This window comes from Pseudorasbora parva, chromosome 11, assembly GCF_024679245.1.
Source record: "Pseudorasbora parva isolate DD20220531a chromosome 11, ASM2467924v1, whole genome shotgun sequence".
Classification (NCBI taxonomy): Eukaryota; Metazoa; Chordata; class Actinopteri; order Cypriniformes; family Gobionidae; genus Pseudorasbora; species Pseudorasbora parva.
In genome coordinates, this window is record NC_090182.1 from 3,626,418 (window position 1) to 3,646,802 (window position 20,385).

Here is a 20,385-nt window from a genome sequence, read left to right on the forward strand (position 1 = left end):
AACTTTTTGTCGTATTTTAGGCTGCAAAAAAATAAATAAAAAATAATAATAATAATATTAATAATAATAATAATTGTATTACACACGGTTGAAACCAATTAATGGTAAGCTTCCGTATTATACAATGAATAACCATAATCTAAACTTACATTTTACCGTAAATGTTATGGGGATTTTTTTACAGTGAACTCTTAGGTTGGCCTCTTGTATTAAGCCGTTGATTCAGGGAACAGTGATTATTTAACACACACTCCACTCCAAACGCCGTCTTCATTTCAAAAATACATTTAGTTTATTAAACACAGCCAAGCATTTCTAAATTCAGTTCATATTTCAAGAAATTAAAATCCAAGCCAAAATAACAAAGTGCTCAAAAAACTGTACTCACCCTGCCCCAGATTATTTTCATGCTTTTCTTTTTAATTTATGAAAGTTGTAGTTTACTGACCCATGCTTGAGACGGTCACACCACAGGACAAATCTGAGATTGGGCTCAAAAATATAAAGAATCAAAAAGACAAAGCAGTTTTTATAACAACAGGTCCATAAGACAAATAAATGTTTAACCATTCACTGCATTTTAAATTATGACAATACTAATTATATTCATTTGTATCATATCACATCAATAACCCATTGATCTGGAAGCAGAATCAGATTTAACTGTGATTTTCTGCTGTAATAATCAGTTTAACTGGTAAGATCCTCAGAGGGGAAGTTGTGCAGTGATTACATAAGAATGGAAAGACAGTCTCAGTGAAGGACGTCCTGAATGTGAGTAAATGTGTGTTAGTTACAGGATCAGAGAATGACACTGTTCCTCTGTCATAGTCCAGCTGAACTCTCACACGCTGAAGCTTCACTTTAACAGGAAAGACAGTGAAGGGTTGATCTGGGGATTGAGAGAAGTATTTTCTGTTCCCGTACCCCACACGCCAGACATTAGACTTAATGAAATCCTTTCCCTTCCTCTGGTTTGATGCTGTGGTTATTCCAAGACCCCAGCCTGTACTGTCACCGACCTTCACATCCCAGCAGTGTGTTCCTGAGTTAAAGCCCTCAGATCCCAGGACACACAGACACCAGTCAAACCTCTCTGGATTATCAGGAAGTGTTTTATCTTCATCACTGAGCGACACACACACACTGGTCAGATCAGACGAGAGTGTGAGCTCAGGATGTGCTGTGTTTGGATCAAGAGTCAACGGATCTGCAAAGAGAAGAACATCAGATTACAGGATGAAATATGATCAGAAATGTAAATATAAAACACATATAAAGACTTTCTATAAATCCTGCTATCATGACAAATATTATTATTATTAATATAAAAGTTATTGTTATTACTGTAAATATATATTAAATTATTATGGGATCTCCTTCAATGTTTTCTGAATCTTTACTTATTTCAGTGATTTTGTTTCTATATTTTTCAGATATATTTCTAAAGACAGCATATTTATTAATCAAAAATGTATTATTTTATTCATCAAAATAAACAGAAACATGTTCAAACTTTGCTAAAGTGATTGTTTTGAACAGGTATTAAATAAAACATTATTTTAGCTAAAGTATTTGTATTAATACTGTGCCTTTTGCCCCATGCGTGGCCCTCGTCACCTCATACATTTAAAATGTTTTTAATAAAGTAAACCACTTTTATGATTTATTTTCACACAAATTTATGCTCCATAAATGTTCAATACAAACCTGTATATGTTTCTGTATATCATACACTATAGGCAGGGCCGGATTGAGACTCATTTTCAGGCCTGGAGTTTCATGCCTTAGACCGGCCCACTTTAGTTCACGACAGACTGCATTAAAATAATGATTCCAACCTCAGAATATAAATCTGCATAAGGTACACTATTCTAGAGCCTTAAGTAATAAATCTTTGTATTTTTGAAAAATATAATTTTCAATACAGTGCAAAAACAGTAGCTTAAGTTTTGCTTCACGGTGAAGATTTATTAGAACCGTAAATAACAGGACAGTATCAATCTCTTTTTTTAAAAGTATTAGTATTCATAAATATCCAAACATTGAAATGAAGAAAAGATTTTTAGTTTTTTTTGACAAATTTCTTATGTCATTTCACTTGTCTAGTAAATGTTTCTTGAATTAAGAATATTTCGATATTTGAACTGGAAAACAATTCAGTGATAATGTTTGCTTATTCACACACTATGGTACAATAGCAGTAAGAGCTACAGTAAGAGCTAATCTCTTCACAACTGGGTTCTCGTTCGCTTTCTGACACTAAGTGAAATTTGTTACATTTATTTCTCAACACAAATACCCCCTTTTTACAAAGCTTTCAAATCAAGTCACTCAGTGTCATTAATGTATTGCTGAATCATCAGGTCATCATTATTATCTCAGGGCATGTTTCATTGAGCAGGGCTCTTCCTATTAGTTCTTCTGAATGACAATCCTACCTGCCCATTCTGGTGTGTTGGGCTCATGACTGGAGCTTGGTAACGTTACTGGGCCTTGCTCTTCACTATTAGCAGCAAAACGGACTAGAGGCGGCTGCTGCTGAAGAGCTAAGAAAAAGTTTGATACATGAACGTGGTTTGCAGACAGCATTGTTTTGCGCGGTCGCATCTTGCACTGCTCCTAACTACCTTAACGGGATAATTACTTACCGGCCTCGTCGTCATCATTTGTTTTTTTGAGTAACAATGTGCACAGCTTAGAACATTTGGCCGCGTCAGTTTCCAGAGCCTTCTTATTTATTTTTTAATTCTGGCCTTTTCACCGCCGTCTTTGCGCTTCCTATTATTTATTAGAAATATGATCAGAAATGTAAATATAAAACACATATAAAGACTTTCTATAAATCCTGCTATCATGACAATGGTCTGTCAGTTTCTGTCAGAATGGATTGAGGCTTCAGGTTTAATATCATATTCAATAAACACTATTGTATCCTAATACATAAGCAGAGACCTTGAGGAACAGACTTCTGTAGTCATTATGAGTTCACTGTATGATCTGATGATCTTCTGAAATACAGTTCAGATTCACTCAGAAACTCCAGTGATTATTAAATATATTTCTATCAGATGTTAATGCTGTGTGTGTTTCTATCTGAAGGATGTTTTGCGCTGGTGTCAGATCTGCTGAGACTCACTGTGTTGGACAGTTTCCAGCATCTTCTTCCAGACTCTGGACCGCAGGTTACCCAGATAACGGGACACATCAATCAAAGCTCCAGAACTCATCCGTGGATCCGGCTGTGGGATCTGGACTCTGGAGGAACATTCAGGAGTCAGAACTGCAGTGAATTTGAGTTCAGATCCACTGAGAGAAGAGATACGAGCAGCTCACTCACCTTTCCATTGAGGCGTTAAAGTTCTGGAAAATATAGAGTTTGAAAACATGTTAATATCTTATCAAACACTCTCATTGTCAGTGAGTCTCAAGTTGTTTTATGCTCAAAGAATGAAGCCAGATTGATGGTCACCTTTAGAAACGAGACGTCATTGGCTTTCATCATCTCCTCCATGTCTCTGATTGTGTGTGAAAGAGCTGAGATGTGTGTGTTCATCTCCTTCAGCTTCTCCTTCATCCTCTGCTTCTTCTGCTCCTCTTCCTCCCTCAGTGCAGTGATTGTAGCTTCTTCTTCGTCTCTGAGAAACTGATGAAGCTTCTCAAACTCTTCTTTAATCTGACGCTCTGTGTGCTCAGCTTGAGACTGAAATCACATCACATTCACTTCAGTCAGCTCTGTGTGAACACACACTCCACTAATGTCAATAATAAACTGTGTGTGTGTTGAGTGTTTAACACTTTACACATCCTCACCTCGATGTGTTGGATTGTTTCATCACACTCTCCTTTCATTTCTTCTCCATGTTTGAGCTTGTTTTGTAAGGACGTCAGCGCTGTATTAAATTCCTCCTACAGGTTAAGATTAAAATCTGTGAAACTGATGAAGCTTTAAGAGGTTTAAACATTGTGTGTTTAGATGTTTTTATTGTTATATTAATATTTTAATGATGAATGTCTCAGAAGCATTTGAGCCTGACAATGGCAGGTCATATATCTTTAAAGGTCCTGTTCTTTGCGATCCCATCGTTCAAGCTTTAGTTAGTGTGTAATGTTGCTGTTAGAGCACTGATGAATGGACCTGATGGCGGGACCTTTCCGGGCAAAGTGCGCTAAGCTGCTGTCCAATCACAACACGGGAAGCGCTGGCCCAATCAGAACTCGTTACGTGTTTCTGAAGGAGGGACTTCATAGAACAAGGAAATCATCAGGCCATTTATAGGACAGAGGAAACAGCGCTGTACAGATCAGTCAATTGTGTGAACAATACTGTGCTTTTTTACACGTGAAACATGAACTCATGTTATATTGCACACTGTAAACATAAAAAAAAACGGGTCCTTTAAAATTATTTAATTGTAAATGATAAACATCAAGAAATCACCAAACAAATGTGTTTTTTTGCAATGGCCAATTCTTAATTATTATCTCCATGCAATTGTAAATGTGTGGTTGTACAAATGCAAATACAGGAACTGAAAGTACACTATATTGCCATAAGTTTAGGGACGCCTGCCTTTACATGCACATGAACTTTAATGACAACATTGTTAAGCCTTAGGGTTTAATATGGAGTTGGCCCACCCTTTGCAGCTCTAACAGCTTCAGCTCTTCTGGGAAGGCTTTCCTCAAGGTTTAGGAGTGTGTTTATGGGGATTTTTGCCCATTCTTCTAGAAGCTCATTTGTGGGGTCAGGCACTGATGTTTGACGAGAAGGCCTGGCTCTCAGTCTCCGCTCTAATTCATCCCGAAGCTGTTCTATCGGGTTGAGCTCAGGACTCTGTGCAGGCCAGTCAAGTTCCTCCACACCAAACTCCTCATCCATGTCTTTATGGACCGACGCTTTGTGCACTGGAGCGCAGTCATGTTGGGACAGGAAGGGGCCGTCCCCAAACTCTTCCCACAAAGTTGGGAACATAAAATTGTCCAAAATGTCTTGATATGCTGAAGCATTGAGAGTTACTTTCACTGAAACTAAGGGGCCAAGCCCAACTCCTGGGGAAAAAAAACCCACACCATAATCCCCCCATCACCAAACTTTACACTTGGCACAATGCAGTCAGGCTGGTCCTGTTCTCCTGGGGACCGCCAAACCCAGACTCGTCCATGGGATTGTCAGACTGAAGCGTGATTGGTCGCTCAGAGAACACGTCTCACTGCTCTAGAGTCCAGTGGCGGCTGCTTTACTCCACTGCATCCCACATTTTGCATTGCTCTTGGTGATGTACGGCTTGGATGAGCTGCTCGGCCATGGAAACCCATTCCATGAAGCTCTCTACGCTGTTCTTGAGCTCATCTGAAGGCCCTGGAGCTGTTGACTCTGCAGAAAGTTGGTGACTTCTGCACACTGTGACCCTCAGCATGCGCTGACCCCGCTCTGGGATTTTACGTGTCCTAACACTTTGTGGCTGAGTTGCTGTTGTTCTCAATCGCTTCCACTTTGTTATAATCCCACTAACAGTTGAGCGTGGAATATTTAGTAGTGAGGAAATGTCAGGAATGGACTTATTGCACAGGTGTCAACCTATCACGGCCCCACGCTTGAGTTCACTGAGCTCCTGAGAGCGACCCATTCTTACACTAATGTGTGTAGAAGCGTCTGCAGGCCTAGAGCTTGATTTCATAACCCATGACATATCTATTTTTTCCAAAAATGTTTTGTACCAATGCTGTTACATTAGTCTGAGTAAAAGTAAATAGGTTACTATTCAATTTACATTCAATTTGAACATCAGAGCCTTCAAAGCTTAGTGGATAATTTTATATCACTAGTAAGTCGTGGAGATTTAGTCTGAGCAAAAGTAAATAGGCTACTATTCTATTGTATACACAAATAGTACTGTGTGTTTATCACTGTATTTAGCATGAAATGAGAGATATTTGTCTTACCTTGTGAGATGAAACCACTTCACTGATGGGTCTGAATGTGTGTTTGGCGTGTTTCTCTGATACTATGCACACTAAACACACAGGCTGTTTGTCCTCCAGACAGAAGAGTTTGAGTTTCTCACTGTGTAAACTGCAGATCTCCTCAGACTCTGATGAACGCCTCTCATTTCTCTCCTTTATCAACGATTCACACAAGTTTTTTAACTCTAGATTAACTGGCGGTTCAGGTTTTGAGGATCTTCTCCTGCAGACGGGACACTCCTGAGTGTCCTGAGTTTTCCAGAACTGTTGCAGACACTCTTTACAAATACTGTGACTACAGGACAGAAAAACAGGAACCTTGAAGATTTCAAGGCAAATAGGACAAGTAGGATCTTCAGCAGATTTTGAATCCATTTCCTCGTCTTGTAAAAGGTCCAGTAATCTACAATTATCTTTCACTTTCTAAAATTTGGTTTGAAAAGTAAATAACGATTACAATAAAAATCTAATTTAGAAATACACAAAAATCCTAATGCAAATCGTCGTCCTCTGTTCTTCACAACACCGACTCGTTTTAGCTTTCAGTAAAAATGAAAGGTAGAAATAAAAAGATTAGTCACTTCCTGATAATGGTTTTATTAGAGGGTGGAATCTCTGGTGAACTTTTGGACCTTCTGGGGCCGGTTACATAAACCACTAAAACTAAACTAAGTTAGTCATCTTTTCTTTCTTTAATACTGTTCATAACACTAAGTCATTTATATAAAAATGTACACTGGCATAATTTAATACCAAAAATAAAACAAAATTGATACTCTTATAGTATGAGACATTAGCAGTTCATCAAAGGACTGTCTCATCCTCCAGCTGTAGAGCTCATGATCTCCACTAGGGGGCTCTCCTCCAGACTCTTGTGCTGTCTTATCATGGACTACATTACCCATAACCCACTGCCTGGACTCATTATGCTTGATTATATTCAGCTGTGTCATTCCCTTCTTAACTCTGCCTATGATTTCAACATTTCTATTTCACATTTAAAACGCATATTGAGAAAATTATTGATAAATGTAGGAAAGTACTAGCCTAGAAATCTAGACGCACCCTAGCGGCAGCAAATTTAATTTTCCGGCATGTGTCGTCTAGCAACTCTCAATACCTATCTGAGCTGTATTCCTCAGAATCTGGACGGCCCAATCACATCGTGTATAGAGTCGGTGGGCGGGGCCATAATGACGACGGCCGAGTTGCTTTTGCGTGCTTCTAGTAAACACAGAAACTGGCGAACGGCGGCGGTCTGTCGAATCAGCTCTGACCGCGACTCTGGAAGACTTGGAGTTAAGCTTTTCTCTGAGAAAAGAACAAAGAACGGCACTGAAGTCATTCTTAAAAAGGGAAGATGTGTTCGGAGTTTAGCCGACCGGATACGGCGAATGTTTAATCAGTCAGCGAGCTCTGCTTCACCTTCATTGCTCTGGTTGGTTGTAGCGCTATCCTATCACGTGCAGAGGGAGTTTGAAAGACAACCGTTTATCCGCCCCTCGGATTGAGCTGTCAATGGTGACAAACTCCCTCTGCACGCGATAGGATAGCGCTACACCAACCAGAGCAACGAAGGTGAAGCAGAGCTCGCTGACTGATAAACATTCGCCGTATCCGGTCGGTATCATGTATAGAGTCGGCTCTTTGTTCTTTTCTCAGAGAAAAGCTTAACTCCAAGTCTTCCAGAGTCGCGGTCAAAGCTGATTCGACAGACCGCCGCCGTTCGCCGGTTTCTGTGTTTACTAGAAGCACTCAAACGCAACTCGGCCGTCGTCATTATGGCCCCGCCCGCCGACTCGATACACGATGTGATTGGGCCGTCCAGATTTTGAGGAACACAGCTCAGAATGGTATTGAGAGTTCCTAGACGACACTTGCGGGCAAATTAAATTTACTGCCGCTAGGGTGCGTCTAGATTTCTAGGCTAGCAGTAGTTAAGCCTCTTCTGAAAAAGAGAAACCTGGATATCTCAAAAGTTGTTTTCAATCAACTGAACAAATTCTTAAGCTCAAACGGATACTTTTTTAAAAAATTCAATCTGGTTTCTGACCGCATCACAGTATAGAGACAGCGCTCATAAAGATTATAAATGATATTCGCTTAAATACTGATACAGGCAAAACATCAATTCTGGTACAACTGGACCTCAGTGCTGCATTCGACACTGTTGACCACAACATACTTCAAGACAGGCTGGAAAACTGGGTTGGGCTTTCTGGGATGGTCCTCAAATGGTTCAGGTCATACTTTAGAAGGGAGTAGGGATGTGCGGTATACCGGTACTGGAAAAATACCGGTATATATTTTATTTAAAACGGTACGATATCATGATTTTGCACATTTCGGTATATGCTGCTGTTCACCGCTAGATGGCAGCGCTCTACCCAAACTGACCCGAAACAACCGGCAAATGTGATGACAACAGACGAACAACATGGATAAAGCATTCAAATCTCACTCAAGATGCCCAAAACGAATTAATAAAGAGAGGAGTAGAAGTGAAATTTGTAATGACTTTGCTTATAAAACTGATGAAGAGCCATCAAACCTAGCCAAGCATCTGTCACTATCCTGACTTTAAGACTTCTGAAGAGATCGACAGGTCAGTGATCATTCAAACCATCTCATTTAGACATCTATGATCTTTTAACACTGATCAACACACACACACACACACACACACACACACACACACACACACACACACACACACTGCCTAACATAAGATCGAATATCACAATCTCCAGCTTTCGTTTCAACCAATGACATTTAGATCTCATTATATTTGCATGCGTACTATTGCACAGACACAACCGACTGTGTTTATGTGAATACTCACTAAAGACGGACATTTGTACATAATTCTGTGTATTTGACTGTTTAAGGAAACTTAATGTATATTGTGCAAGCTTTAAGTTACAGGCGTGTGTGTGTGTGTGTGTGTGTGTGTGTGTGTGTGTGTGTGTGTGTGTGTGTGTGTCGTTATGAGCTCATAACTCCTGGAACTGTTATTGCAAAATGCTATAAAATCGCTTAAATGATTTCCGTTCTCCATCCCGAGACGAGTGTGAAATGTTGAATCGGATTATGCAGATTGCTTTAGTGTAGTGCGACGTCTTTTGAAACCAAAAGCAATTTGCTCATTTTGAGAGATATTTTCCTGAAATTATTTCTCGCAAGAAAGTTTTCAAATGACTGATTTGATGTGATAAGCTTTGCTGATTAATTTACTAATAAACATTTGTGGTAATTTCCCACTTTATAAACTCAAAACATGCATAATTGTTCTCATTCGCGTGCAATACCCGCGCTAATATCACACCGTGTGGTATCAATTTAATATCGGTACTTCGGTATTAGATTGTGGTACAGTACCGAAGCCAAAATTGTGGTATCGAGCCCTCCCTAGAAGGGAGAGGTTATTATGTGAGTATAGGAGACCATAAGTCTGAGTGGACATCCATGACATGCGGAGTCTCACAAGGGTCAATTCTAGCACCACTCCTGTTTAACCTGAATATGCTGCCACTGAGCAAAATAATGAAAAATAACAATATTGCTTACCACAGCTATGCTGACGATACCCAGCTCTACTTAGCACTATCAGCTAATGACTACAGCCCCATTGACTCCCTGTGCAAATGCATTGATGAAGTTAACAACTGGATGTGCCAAAACTATCTTCAGTTAAACAAAGACAAAACCGAAATCACTACATTTGGAAACAAAGATGAAATTCTCAAGGTGAATGCATATCTTGAGGATAAAGGCCTGACAACAAAAAAAAAAAAATCACGAACACAAAGCTGTTCATAACCAGTGTTGTGCAAGTTACTTCCAAACTGTAATATATTATAGATTACTTACTACTGCTATTTAAAAGTAATTCATTACACTACAATATTACTGTCTCAGAATTGTAATGCGTTACATTACTCCTGTATTACTTTTGAGTTACTTTCACCAAAATAACTACAGAAGTAGCTCTTAACATTCTAAGATGTAGACAGAGAGCATTTTACATCCAGTAGAAGGCGATATGATGAAGAATAATGACATGGGCTATAGGCTAACAGTAGAGAATTGGCAAAAAAGTGAATGCTCAAGACAATGCAAGAAATCATGACGATCCAACTCTGTTATAAGTATTATTTTAGAGGTAAAGTGATTATCTGGCAATATCTGGGAATAGCGTCTGTGTTCATAGACACAACAGAACTGTGTAAACTCTAAGTTATGACAATATGCGCATTTGTTCTTTTCTTATTGTTGCAACATAGTTGCGAGATAGCCTAGTTATTTCGGTTTTAGAAAAAGGTTGTATTTGACTGCATTTGCATTTGACTAGCCTACGTTCTTGTCCTCATCTCTGATAAACTAAGCAATGCGCATCCATCTCGCGAATGTACTGTAGGGATGAGTCGGTGGGGACATTTTCCCACCGGTTAATCAAAGTGTGATGACATCACCGGTATCTGGGCTTTTAAATCACTAATCTATCTAACCGAAAGGAACATGCGCACTGCCGCTTGGTCATTAATAACGGGAGCGGAGGCAAAGCGAGTGCTTTCAATGAATTCCTATAAAAGTTAAGCTTCCATATGAACTGAAAACGCGCCAGTGCGCGCACAGCTCGTTAGTAAATGCGCGCTCTGTGTGCGGCCAAGCAGATTTTTAGTTTCGGTTTAAAATTAGCCTATTATTCTTAATGAAATACACAACACAATGACAAACCCCCTTTAATAGGCGCTTTTACATTTTACTTTGAAACCAAATCTTCCGCGATCATCTGTCAGCTCAAGATCACATTTTCGGTTCATGCTTCCGTTTTTATTTGAACGGCCTGTTCTCTAACTGAACTAAATGACTGTATTACTATAAAAAATCTAAACGACAGTGTCACGGTGTGCAGTAGTCTTATTCTGTCATCTTCACCCAAGTGTTGATTAGAGGCATTAGGCCTATAGTTTGGCTCTGCAGCGCGCGCCTTGTCTCTCGTCCGTTCTTCGATGCGCTCGCCGTTGTGCTATTCTTTGAAACGACAGAGCCTTTAAACCTTCTTTAGCCACTTTTCCACTGGCCAGTGCGAGCACAGAGGCTGAGATCATGCCTGCGGCACTTCTGTAAAACCCGCAATAAACACGTACGCCTTCACTGGACTATGTCACACCATATCCAAAAGTACACCAGCAAGAGGGAGATGAATTGAAGTACTGAATTGAAGGAAAATGAAGTAAATCGCTATACAAAAACATATCAGAAGCTGTCATTTAGTATTTAATTACTAACCTGGACACCACACGTGGCTATTGAATGACCACGAACAGGTAATAACTTGCATTTTTCATGCGTTAATGTATCACGCCTTTTTTTCCTTTTCCTTTTTCGTTTTATTGTATTTCTTTCTTTTTTTTGGGGGGGGGGGGGGGGGGGTAACGCACGCGTTACTGGAAATGTACCGAGTAAAATATTACTGAAAATTGATTAGTAATGCCTTACACTACTGCGTTACAGCAAAAAGTAATAAGTTACTGTAATGTATTACTTTTGTAATGCGTTACTCCCAACACTGTTCATAACGTTATCATTTGCATTTCGCACAGTAACGTTATAAAATCCCATTGATTTGTTCAATGTTAGTTCTAACTTACTCATAGTATTGTAGCCATGTTGCTGCCATTGCACCTTCGTCTTTGCTCTGAAAAGAGTTAAAAGCATGGCAACAATGTGTTAGTGTGAGTTACAAATGAGAAAACGTCATGAGGAACAAATAACAGTTTAAAATGTTATCTAACGTTAGCAAAACAGGATCTCAAATACTCCGAGTCACTTTGTTCACCCCGGAGCTTCAGCTGCTTTAGTCAAATCAACTAGCATCACATATGATAGAGAAAACTCGAATTCGATTAACAATACATTTAAAACGGTTGTAGTATAAGGAATGCGTGAGTTTGCGTTACCTTTTGCTTTAATGTAGTTAACGTTACTGTGGCGTGAGAGACGTGGAAAGATGGCCAGCGGTCTCAAAAGCCAGCGTTTATCTGTCCGACTGTGAGAAAGCACAAACGTATATTTTTAATTCCCCGCTGACAAACTGCGGTGTAAAACAGCATATTTAACTCCAAACGTTTACATTACCGTTGATAACACTTATGCAATAGCGCGCTTGCTCCTAATGTTAGATTGTTTGCTGGCTAATTTTACACACATCATTACTGAGCTGGTTAATCTTCGGATAAACATAAAAGAGGTACGAGAATAACACGGAACACGTTCAAACATGCCCGAAATATGAATAAATAAGTTTGAAACGCTTACCTGTTGTTTTTCTTGACTGTAGCGCGAGCCGTCCTGCTGAGACTCGACTGAAGGAGGGAAAATGGCGCGGTTTTGTTGCCTCGGAAACTCACTGCGATGATACTTTGACATGAGTAAATGTAATGACTTTAAAAGAGATTAGTGTAAGACTGTAGGCTTAATATGAAGTAGATTAATACTATTGTTTATTTATTTATTTTATCAGCTTTTAGTTATTTAATTAGCCATAGATGTAATTTACTAGATTAAATAAATATCTGTAACTTAGATTGAGGGTTGCTTACAATAATACGTTTTTAAGTCAACATTACACATATTTGTTAAGTTGAATTAACTTTTTTGGTAACATTAATTAAAATGAACTTATTTAATTTAGTGAATTTCACTGTTAGGTTTTACAGTTTCTTTCATCACCAGTAGGCTGGACTATTGTAATGGCCTTCTCACCGGCCTTCCCCAAAAAGACCATTAGACAGCTGCAGCTCATACAGAACGCTGAGCAGAAGCAGAAAATATGACCATATCACACCAGTCCTCAGGTCTTTACACTGGATTCCAGTTACATCTAGGATCGATTTTAAAGTACTATTACTTGTTTATAAATCTCTCAATGACCAAGGACCTCAATACATCGCAGATATGCTGATTAAATACAAACAGATCACTCAGATCAGCAGGATCAAGTCAGTTAGAAATACCAAGAGTTCACTCAAAGCAAGGAGAGTCTGCCTTTAGCTATTATGCCAGCCACAGCTGAACCGGCTTCCTGAACAGATCAGATGTGCTCCATCAGTCGCCACATTCACATGCAGACTCAAAACACATCTGTTTAGCTGTGCATTTACTGTATGAGCTCTGAGCACTGTACGTCCGACTGATTGCACCTTATCTTATCTATGCATCATCTTTTTATGCTTTTATAACTGCATTAGTTAACCTTTGTTCTTAACTTTGGTTATTGTTATTTTAGCTATATTTCATCATTGTATTCTTTTTAATTCTCTTTACAACTGTATTTATATTTCTTATATATCTGTTAATTATTATTTTTGGTTAGAGCTGCCTGACTGGAAGAGATTGGGAAAGGAGAGCAGTGTGCTTCGCTTCATTCTGCTTGTGGTAGCAGACAGTGAAGCGGACTCAAGAAAGGGGAAGTCCTGCGGGGCAAAGGTTACGACCCCTACAGAAGCCCGTCTTGGACCGACTTGTAAGGTCAAGAAAACATTGCAAACCTGCTCCATCTCAGACAGGGGTATCCGAATTAGAATCAGGCAGATAGGGATCTATTTCTCACCAATTTAATTCTTACAAATGATATTCTGATATTCAAATTATATAATTAATTTCTATGTAAAGCACTTTGATTTGCCATTGTGTATGAAATATGCTATACAAATAAAATTGCCTTGCCTTACCTATGACCTTAAAAGTGATCAACAGTCCAAAAACTGAAAGAAACATGAACCAGAAAACCTGACAGCTAACCAAGCAGAACTTGAGAGAATATCTGAGGATCTTCAAGCCTCAGCCTTTGGTTTGGAGCAGATCATGAGGGAGATCGGTCAGATCTATGAATCCTGTTCATCTGTGGAGAAGAACAAGAAAGGCCTGCAGGTTCACTTCTCTTCTCTCCCGAGTCTTGCAGCTGAGATGATGAGCTCTGGATTTCCACTGGAGCTGATGGAAGGAGATGCTGCTCATGTTCCTGTGATCTGGATCTCTGCTGTTCTAGATCAACTCATCCAGAAACTGGGAGACCAGAGAGTGTTTGTGCTGTCAGTTTTAGGGATTCAGAGCTCTGGGAAATCCAAATCAATGCCATGCCTGGACTCCAGTTTGCCATCAGTGCCGAAAGGTGCAGCAGAGGAGCTTTCATGAAGCTGGTCAGACGAGATGAACACTAGAGATGAAGTTTGACTAGATTCTGGTTGTCTTCATGCTCTAGATCTGGCTGGAAGATCAACAAGAGACCATGACAATGAATTGGCCACATTTGTTGTCGGTCTTGGAAATATGACCCTGATCGACATCTTTGGAGAAAACCCATCTGAGATGCAGGTGTAACCAATAGCGCTAGTATGCGCCGTAGCTACTCTTTTCTCTATCCGTGTCAGGATACACAGTAATGGACCAGAATACTAGGTTCGCTACAGAGGGCAAGAAATACGGTAAATCACATCAATACAGAAACCAGACAGACCAGGAAAATGACTTTAGCCAAATGATTTTCTTTACTTGCAGGAAATTGAATAAATGTAGATGAAAGAAAAAAAACTAAAACAAGACGATTATAACCACCAAATAAATGGTATCTTTCCCTTTAAGAAATTTATGTTTGAGCTCCTTTGTGGTTATTTTATCTAATTATGTTTGTGTTGACTTTGTTATTGAAATGGTCTTTTTAATAGTAATAATATTAATATTGATTTATTTAAATTATTGGGGCTTAGTTTATTTAAATTCTATGTAAGTTTGATGTCTCTTACTAACTTCTATTTTGGAGCTTTGTTTCCTATTACTAGGGCCCTATAATTTCCACGATCACAGAATCGCGGAATCTGCATATGAACGCGGAATCTGCATTTAAACGCGGAATCTGGTGTTAACGCAGATTTCCTTGGAATTTTACTTATTTGTAATGAAATTCTGTGTCGTGTGGGTGGCGAACGTATCTGAGGAAAGCAAATCTTCGCGACACAACCCCTCCCGTCATTTCAGCTCGCCCCTCAAAACAATGAAAGTATGGCGAAGTTGGTCTCCACGGCTCTGCTTTCAGCAGGGAAAAAGTTAAGAAACTCGACGCTGACGGCGGTTTCACACTGCACGCGCAGGCGGCGCAGAATCTTTGCGTATGGAGAGCAGGAGCCGCGCACTCGTTGTGCTCAGGCAGCATTGGTCGCGTGCGCAGCTGAACCGCGGCTTGTGTATTGCACAGACAGACAAATATTGTCCATTCTGTCAGATTTTCCGGTGTTCTGCTCGACCCCTGTCATCTCGTGCTTTGATTTATAATGGGCACATTAGGCAGCAATGCATATCTGCTGCAAATGCGACCGTTTTCCCCTCTGTTAGTCTGTTCCAAACATATGCATTTAACATGCTGTATATAGGTTGTTTTAAAAGTAACCTTAAAGTTAAGATAAGCATCTACTTTTAATAATTTAAATGGGCCTTTAAAGTTGGGGGACTTCTGGCAGTGTATTTTTATTTTTCACAGCTCTGGATATCATAATGGTGATATGATTTCACTACATGATTTCATGGTGAAATGTTATTTTTTCGTGTTAATTTTCAACTTTAAATGTGTTATTAATAGTAGCCTACTGTATGTAAAAGATGATTCTTATGAATTTTTTTTACTTGAAAGAAAAAGCTAATGGAGCACTTTCATTTTAACTTATATAAACTACTATAATGTATTTTACCAGAAAGTTTAAAGCTAATAACCATTAATATTTGAAGTACTTGAAGTGCAGTGTTATGTTGCATTATATTTGTCCTAAAAAGTAATTGTGATGTTTGTTACCTCAAAAATGTAAGGTCATTCCTATTTTTTGTTTTATGTTCTATTACATTAACATTAAAAGCACACTCTTTTTTAACCAAAATAACAGTAAAGGGTAAAAAAAAAACTGAATTGCCAAACATTTTATCGGAAAAAACGGAATTTGGGAAAAAATAAAACGGATTTTATAGGGCCCTATATTACCTTGGCCGAGTTAGAACCCTTAACTCACACAGGAAAATACAATTGCAATAAACAGATTGCTTTGAGAAAAAAATGATAGTTTAACTGAAAATAAAACTTGACAGTAATTCACTGCAGATTAATCAATCAACCAACTTTATTTATATAGCGCTTTTACAATCACGATTGTGTCAAAGCAGCTTCACAGTGTCAAACAGGATAATATTGCGACAAAATTAGATTTGGCTGTACAGTCGTACTGGAGAAAACAGTGATGTTATCATCTTATTTTAATTTATCATAGATTAACAGATCAGTTCAGTGCAATGTTGAGGCGATTGATGAGAAATACCAATAAAGCTGAACAGATTCCACTCGTAACAGCAGAGAAGGCACAGATCACTTGAGGAATCGCAGCAGTTCTTCTGATCTCTTTCAGGGTTGTAAGGTGAGCGGCTCTCCGTCTCAGGATCACATCTCATTACAGACTCTCAAAAAAACCTGACCTGTTTATACAAACAGTGCCATGAACATCATAGGCAACTAATACGACATTTAAACTCAGCACATCTTCCATACATCAACTCAATTGGGTATAAAATACTCAATATCACTCAATACCTAGCAAATCATTTACATAAATGATAATATTCTGCTGATTTGCATTTTTAGCTCTTCAGAACCAGTTACAATACATTACACATACCATCCGAACAATAAATGCATATAAACTCGCATGAAACACTTCAAAGGGTTATTGTAACTCATTAGCACTTCATTTTAGAGAATCAAACACTATATTATTTTTGAAACTCACCAAATCCAGAGAAATATTCCAAAATGTCAGACTCTTTAGGCCTCACAATCGGCTATCATCCACTCGAATAATCATCAATCATCACGCTAAAATGATCCAAATAACATTTATATGAGTGTTACAGCATCACATAACATATTATTTATGCATATTAAACAAGGATGATTTATATATTTGCCTTTCTGTCTGCTCCAATTTCACCCGCGATCTGCGAAGCGCGTGCTCTCTCTGATGATTTCGTCTCGTCTCAGTGACGTCATGCGCAGCGCCCTTCCATAAAGGAGCGATACGCTTCAATTATCAAAATATTTTTTGATCATTATAATTATTAAGTAGCACAGCAGAACAACTTTAGTGGCATATTCATTCAGTATTTTGAATAGAAATATAGTTATTATAATTTATATATAATTATCTTTTTTTTTTAACTGCTCAATTTTGACCTGTGTTACACAGGACATTCTTCAGATCGTTGTACAGGTTTTCCTGAGGATGAAGAGGGTCAGACTGAATCCCAGCTGTGTGTGTTTGTGCATCAGAACGTCTCAGACGTCACAGCTGTAGAGAAAAACACGGAGGGAAGGAGACAACTGCAGAAGACGCTGAATAAGATGACAAAACGTCACTGCTATAGAGGAAGTCTATAGCCCCTTTCACACTGCGATTCCGGCAAATACACGGATAATGCGACCCGACATTTGTTCCCGGGCCGCTAGATTTGGTCCATTCACACTGCCAGCGAAATACCGTAATATGTGCGCTTTCACACACAACCCGTAACGGTCCCGGATCGAGTTGACACGTGACATCCGGATGTGACGTATAACGGCGAGCAATCTCCGCTTCAGCGCGGATAGTAAGGAGCTCCGTGGTCTCCACTTGTGTGCAGTTTGCGCACATTTCTGCTTTTTTAATTTTAGTTTCTGTTGTATACGAACACTCTCTGCGTTTAAAACACCGACGAGCTCTTCTGGCACTGCAGGGTTGTATTATTGAAAAAACAAGCTCTAGGAGTCACACGATAACTACGTACACGTTGCGGCATTAGTTTTGGCTTTTTTTCACACAGCGCTCGTCCCGGGTCGAATCCCGCTATATTACTAGGTCCCCGACCCGGGATCAATTCGGTAATCAATTCCGGGACGTGTTTGCTTTCACACAGAAGGCGACCCGGCAATGCTCCGGGAATATGGTCCGACGTGCAGTGTGAAAGGGGCTTATGATGCCTCTCTGAAGTCTGTGACGCCATTAGATTTGATGCTCATGATGATGTGAAGTATTCTGCTCATCTTTGGGAGGGAAATCCACCAATGGCACCACCAAACCCAAACTACTGTGAGAATATTCAAGAACTAAAGAAATCTATTGTTTCTCAAGCCTCAAAATCTGGACACACTTAAAAAATAAAACTTATTTGAGATCTCTGGGAAGCATTACAGAATGAACAATTCATCTTCAGCTTCAGAAATTCTCAGGAGATCGCAGACTACAGGAAACTGGATCGAACGAATACAGCAAGTGGTCCTGGAGTCTTCGCAGTGCCTTGATGGAAACTGAGAATAAACTACACAACGAAATAAGAAATGAAGCAATCCATGAGGTTGAGGAAACTGACCTTCAAAGAGCACTGAAGGAGACAAGCGATGAAGTGGAGAAATCAATGTCTGAATATTTCAAGAACGACAGATATGCAGCGAAAAGGATTCAGTGGAAAAACTCATTTGAGAGAAAAAATATGTTCGGGAAACATTGTGAGAGAACTCTATGGTATTTTAAATATTTTTAAAAACATTTAAAACAACTCAAACATACATATATACACATAGAATGGTGCATTAAACAATTCCTTAAAGGAAAAAATAAATAAATAAATCAACTCCACAGTGGATTCCAAGTGATCAAGGGCTTAGGACGTTCCATTTCAGTCCATTGCAGTTTCCGCCAGTAGTGGACACTCATGCAATGCAAGCAATGACAGACATCCGATGAACGAGACGGAGGGAAGTTAGCGAGTGAAGGGCATAATAAAAACCAACTGGAACGCAGTATAGGCAGTGTTAATTTAACATGGGCATTTTCTGTGTACTATTACATAAATCTTACCTGTTACATTTATATAAAACTGACATATATGAATCACATTCAGTTTATCAATTACATAATTCTTATCACTTATTAATAACTTATTCTCTGATTCTCTCAAACTAAAAACAGCTTTACCAATATAGGAACGAGGGATGAACTGTTTTACTTTAAAATATACTCAGCTGCATCATTAAAAAGTTTCTCCCAAACCCGTTTGTTTATTAAGTTCTTATTGTTTATATGCAAAAATGACATATGCAAGGTCCCACTGGTCAATGACTTGATTCCTCAGAGATTTCCATTTACACCATATATGAATAACACATATTTGAGCTGAGCTCATCACTATATCAGTACAAACAGTAATCAAACAAAAAAAATCAAACAATAACCCATAAATGATATAAATCACAGAAAGTCTTATCAGGGGAAAGAATGCTTGTGATAAAGTCCAGACACATAATGTAGGATCTGTCCCATATGCCCTGGCACATCCGTCTCTTCTTCAATGAGCACCTCCACATTATTCCCAGAGCATGAGAAGATGAATAAGCAAAGGAAGATCATAAACAAAAATCCTTCTACAAAAGAAAATACAGACATTCAGAAAACCCCACTCATAAACAGTTCTGTGCATGACAACCTCGAGGTCTAATAACCATTGCCTCAGAACTACATTTCACACACACAATCAACTATCAGAGTCAAAGCAGTTTAGAGTAACTATTAGTGGTTACAATCAAACATTACACACAACTGAGTTTCTCCACAAGGATTGTGTCTCAGGGCAGAGTAGGAGAGCTTCTCAATACTCAAACTGATGCTTCCTCATTCCCTCGCTCCTCATTCAGAAACATTAGTTCATATCAAATGTGTGTTAATAAAACACGACAAACTCAAAAACTGGAATAAACTCAAAGCTATTAATCTAAAAATGTCGTGTTCCAAGATTTAGTTTGAGCGAGTACCAAACTTTCCCATTAAATGGCAGTAAAGCTCAGAAGATTTGTGAGAATCTTACATTTACATTACATTTACATTTATGCATTTGGCAGACGCTTTTATCCAAAGCAACTTACATTGTATTTTTTTAAGGTACACATTTTACATTTTTGTCAATTCTCAATTCTTGCTTTGCTTGGGAATCGAACCCATGACCTTGGCGTTGTAAGCAACCATGCTCTATTGGTTGAGCTACAGGAAAGCTGTAGAATTTCTACTTTCTACTGTAGAATCTAACAGTAGAAAGTTTCTCTATCAAATATTACTCACACACAATTATAAGTATATTTTTATAAAGTATTTGCTTAACACAGGAAAAATTATTATTAAAAACTGAAAGAGACAAAAATGTCCTTAATGACACACAAGAGTTAAATTGGCTCTAATTTCCATGTTAGAGTGAGCAATGAACGAGACATGACGGAGGTGATTATAGTGTTGCTATTGAAGCATAATCTGCAAAATTGGGTAGTTGACAAATAGGCAGTAGAAAGGTTTTTTGTTT

The 20,385-nt window shown here is 38.8% G+C and overlaps 1 protein-coding gene and 1 long non-coding RNA gene across 2 annotated transcripts; both read right to left on the reverse strand.

Annotated features, from left to right (window-relative positions):
* Positions 1-659: 659 nt before the first annotated feature.
* On the reverse strand, positions 660-6,342 carry LOC137092528 (nuclear factor 7, brain-like). Its single transcript, XM_067456803.1, has 6 exons — positions 5,947-6,342; positions 3,814-3,909; positions 3,473-3,703; positions 3,341-3,363; positions 3,140-3,258; positions 660-1,210 (listed from the first exon to the last, which is right to left on the reverse strand). Exons 1-6 carry the CDS (start codon positions 6,340-6,342, stop codon positions 660-662), a joined length of 1,416 nt encoding a protein of 471 aa, XP_067312904.1.
* Positions 6,343-16,109: 9,767 nt separating this feature from the next.
* On the reverse strand, positions 16,110-16,879 carry LOC137092549 (uncharacterized). Its single transcript, XR_010908310.1, has 2 exons — positions 16,794-16,879; positions 16,110-16,482 (listed from the first exon to the last, which is right to left on the reverse strand). It is a non-coding gene; the product is annotated as an uncharacterized lncRNA (long non-coding RNA).
* Between the last annotated feature and the right edge of the window lie 3,506 nt (positions 16,880-20,385).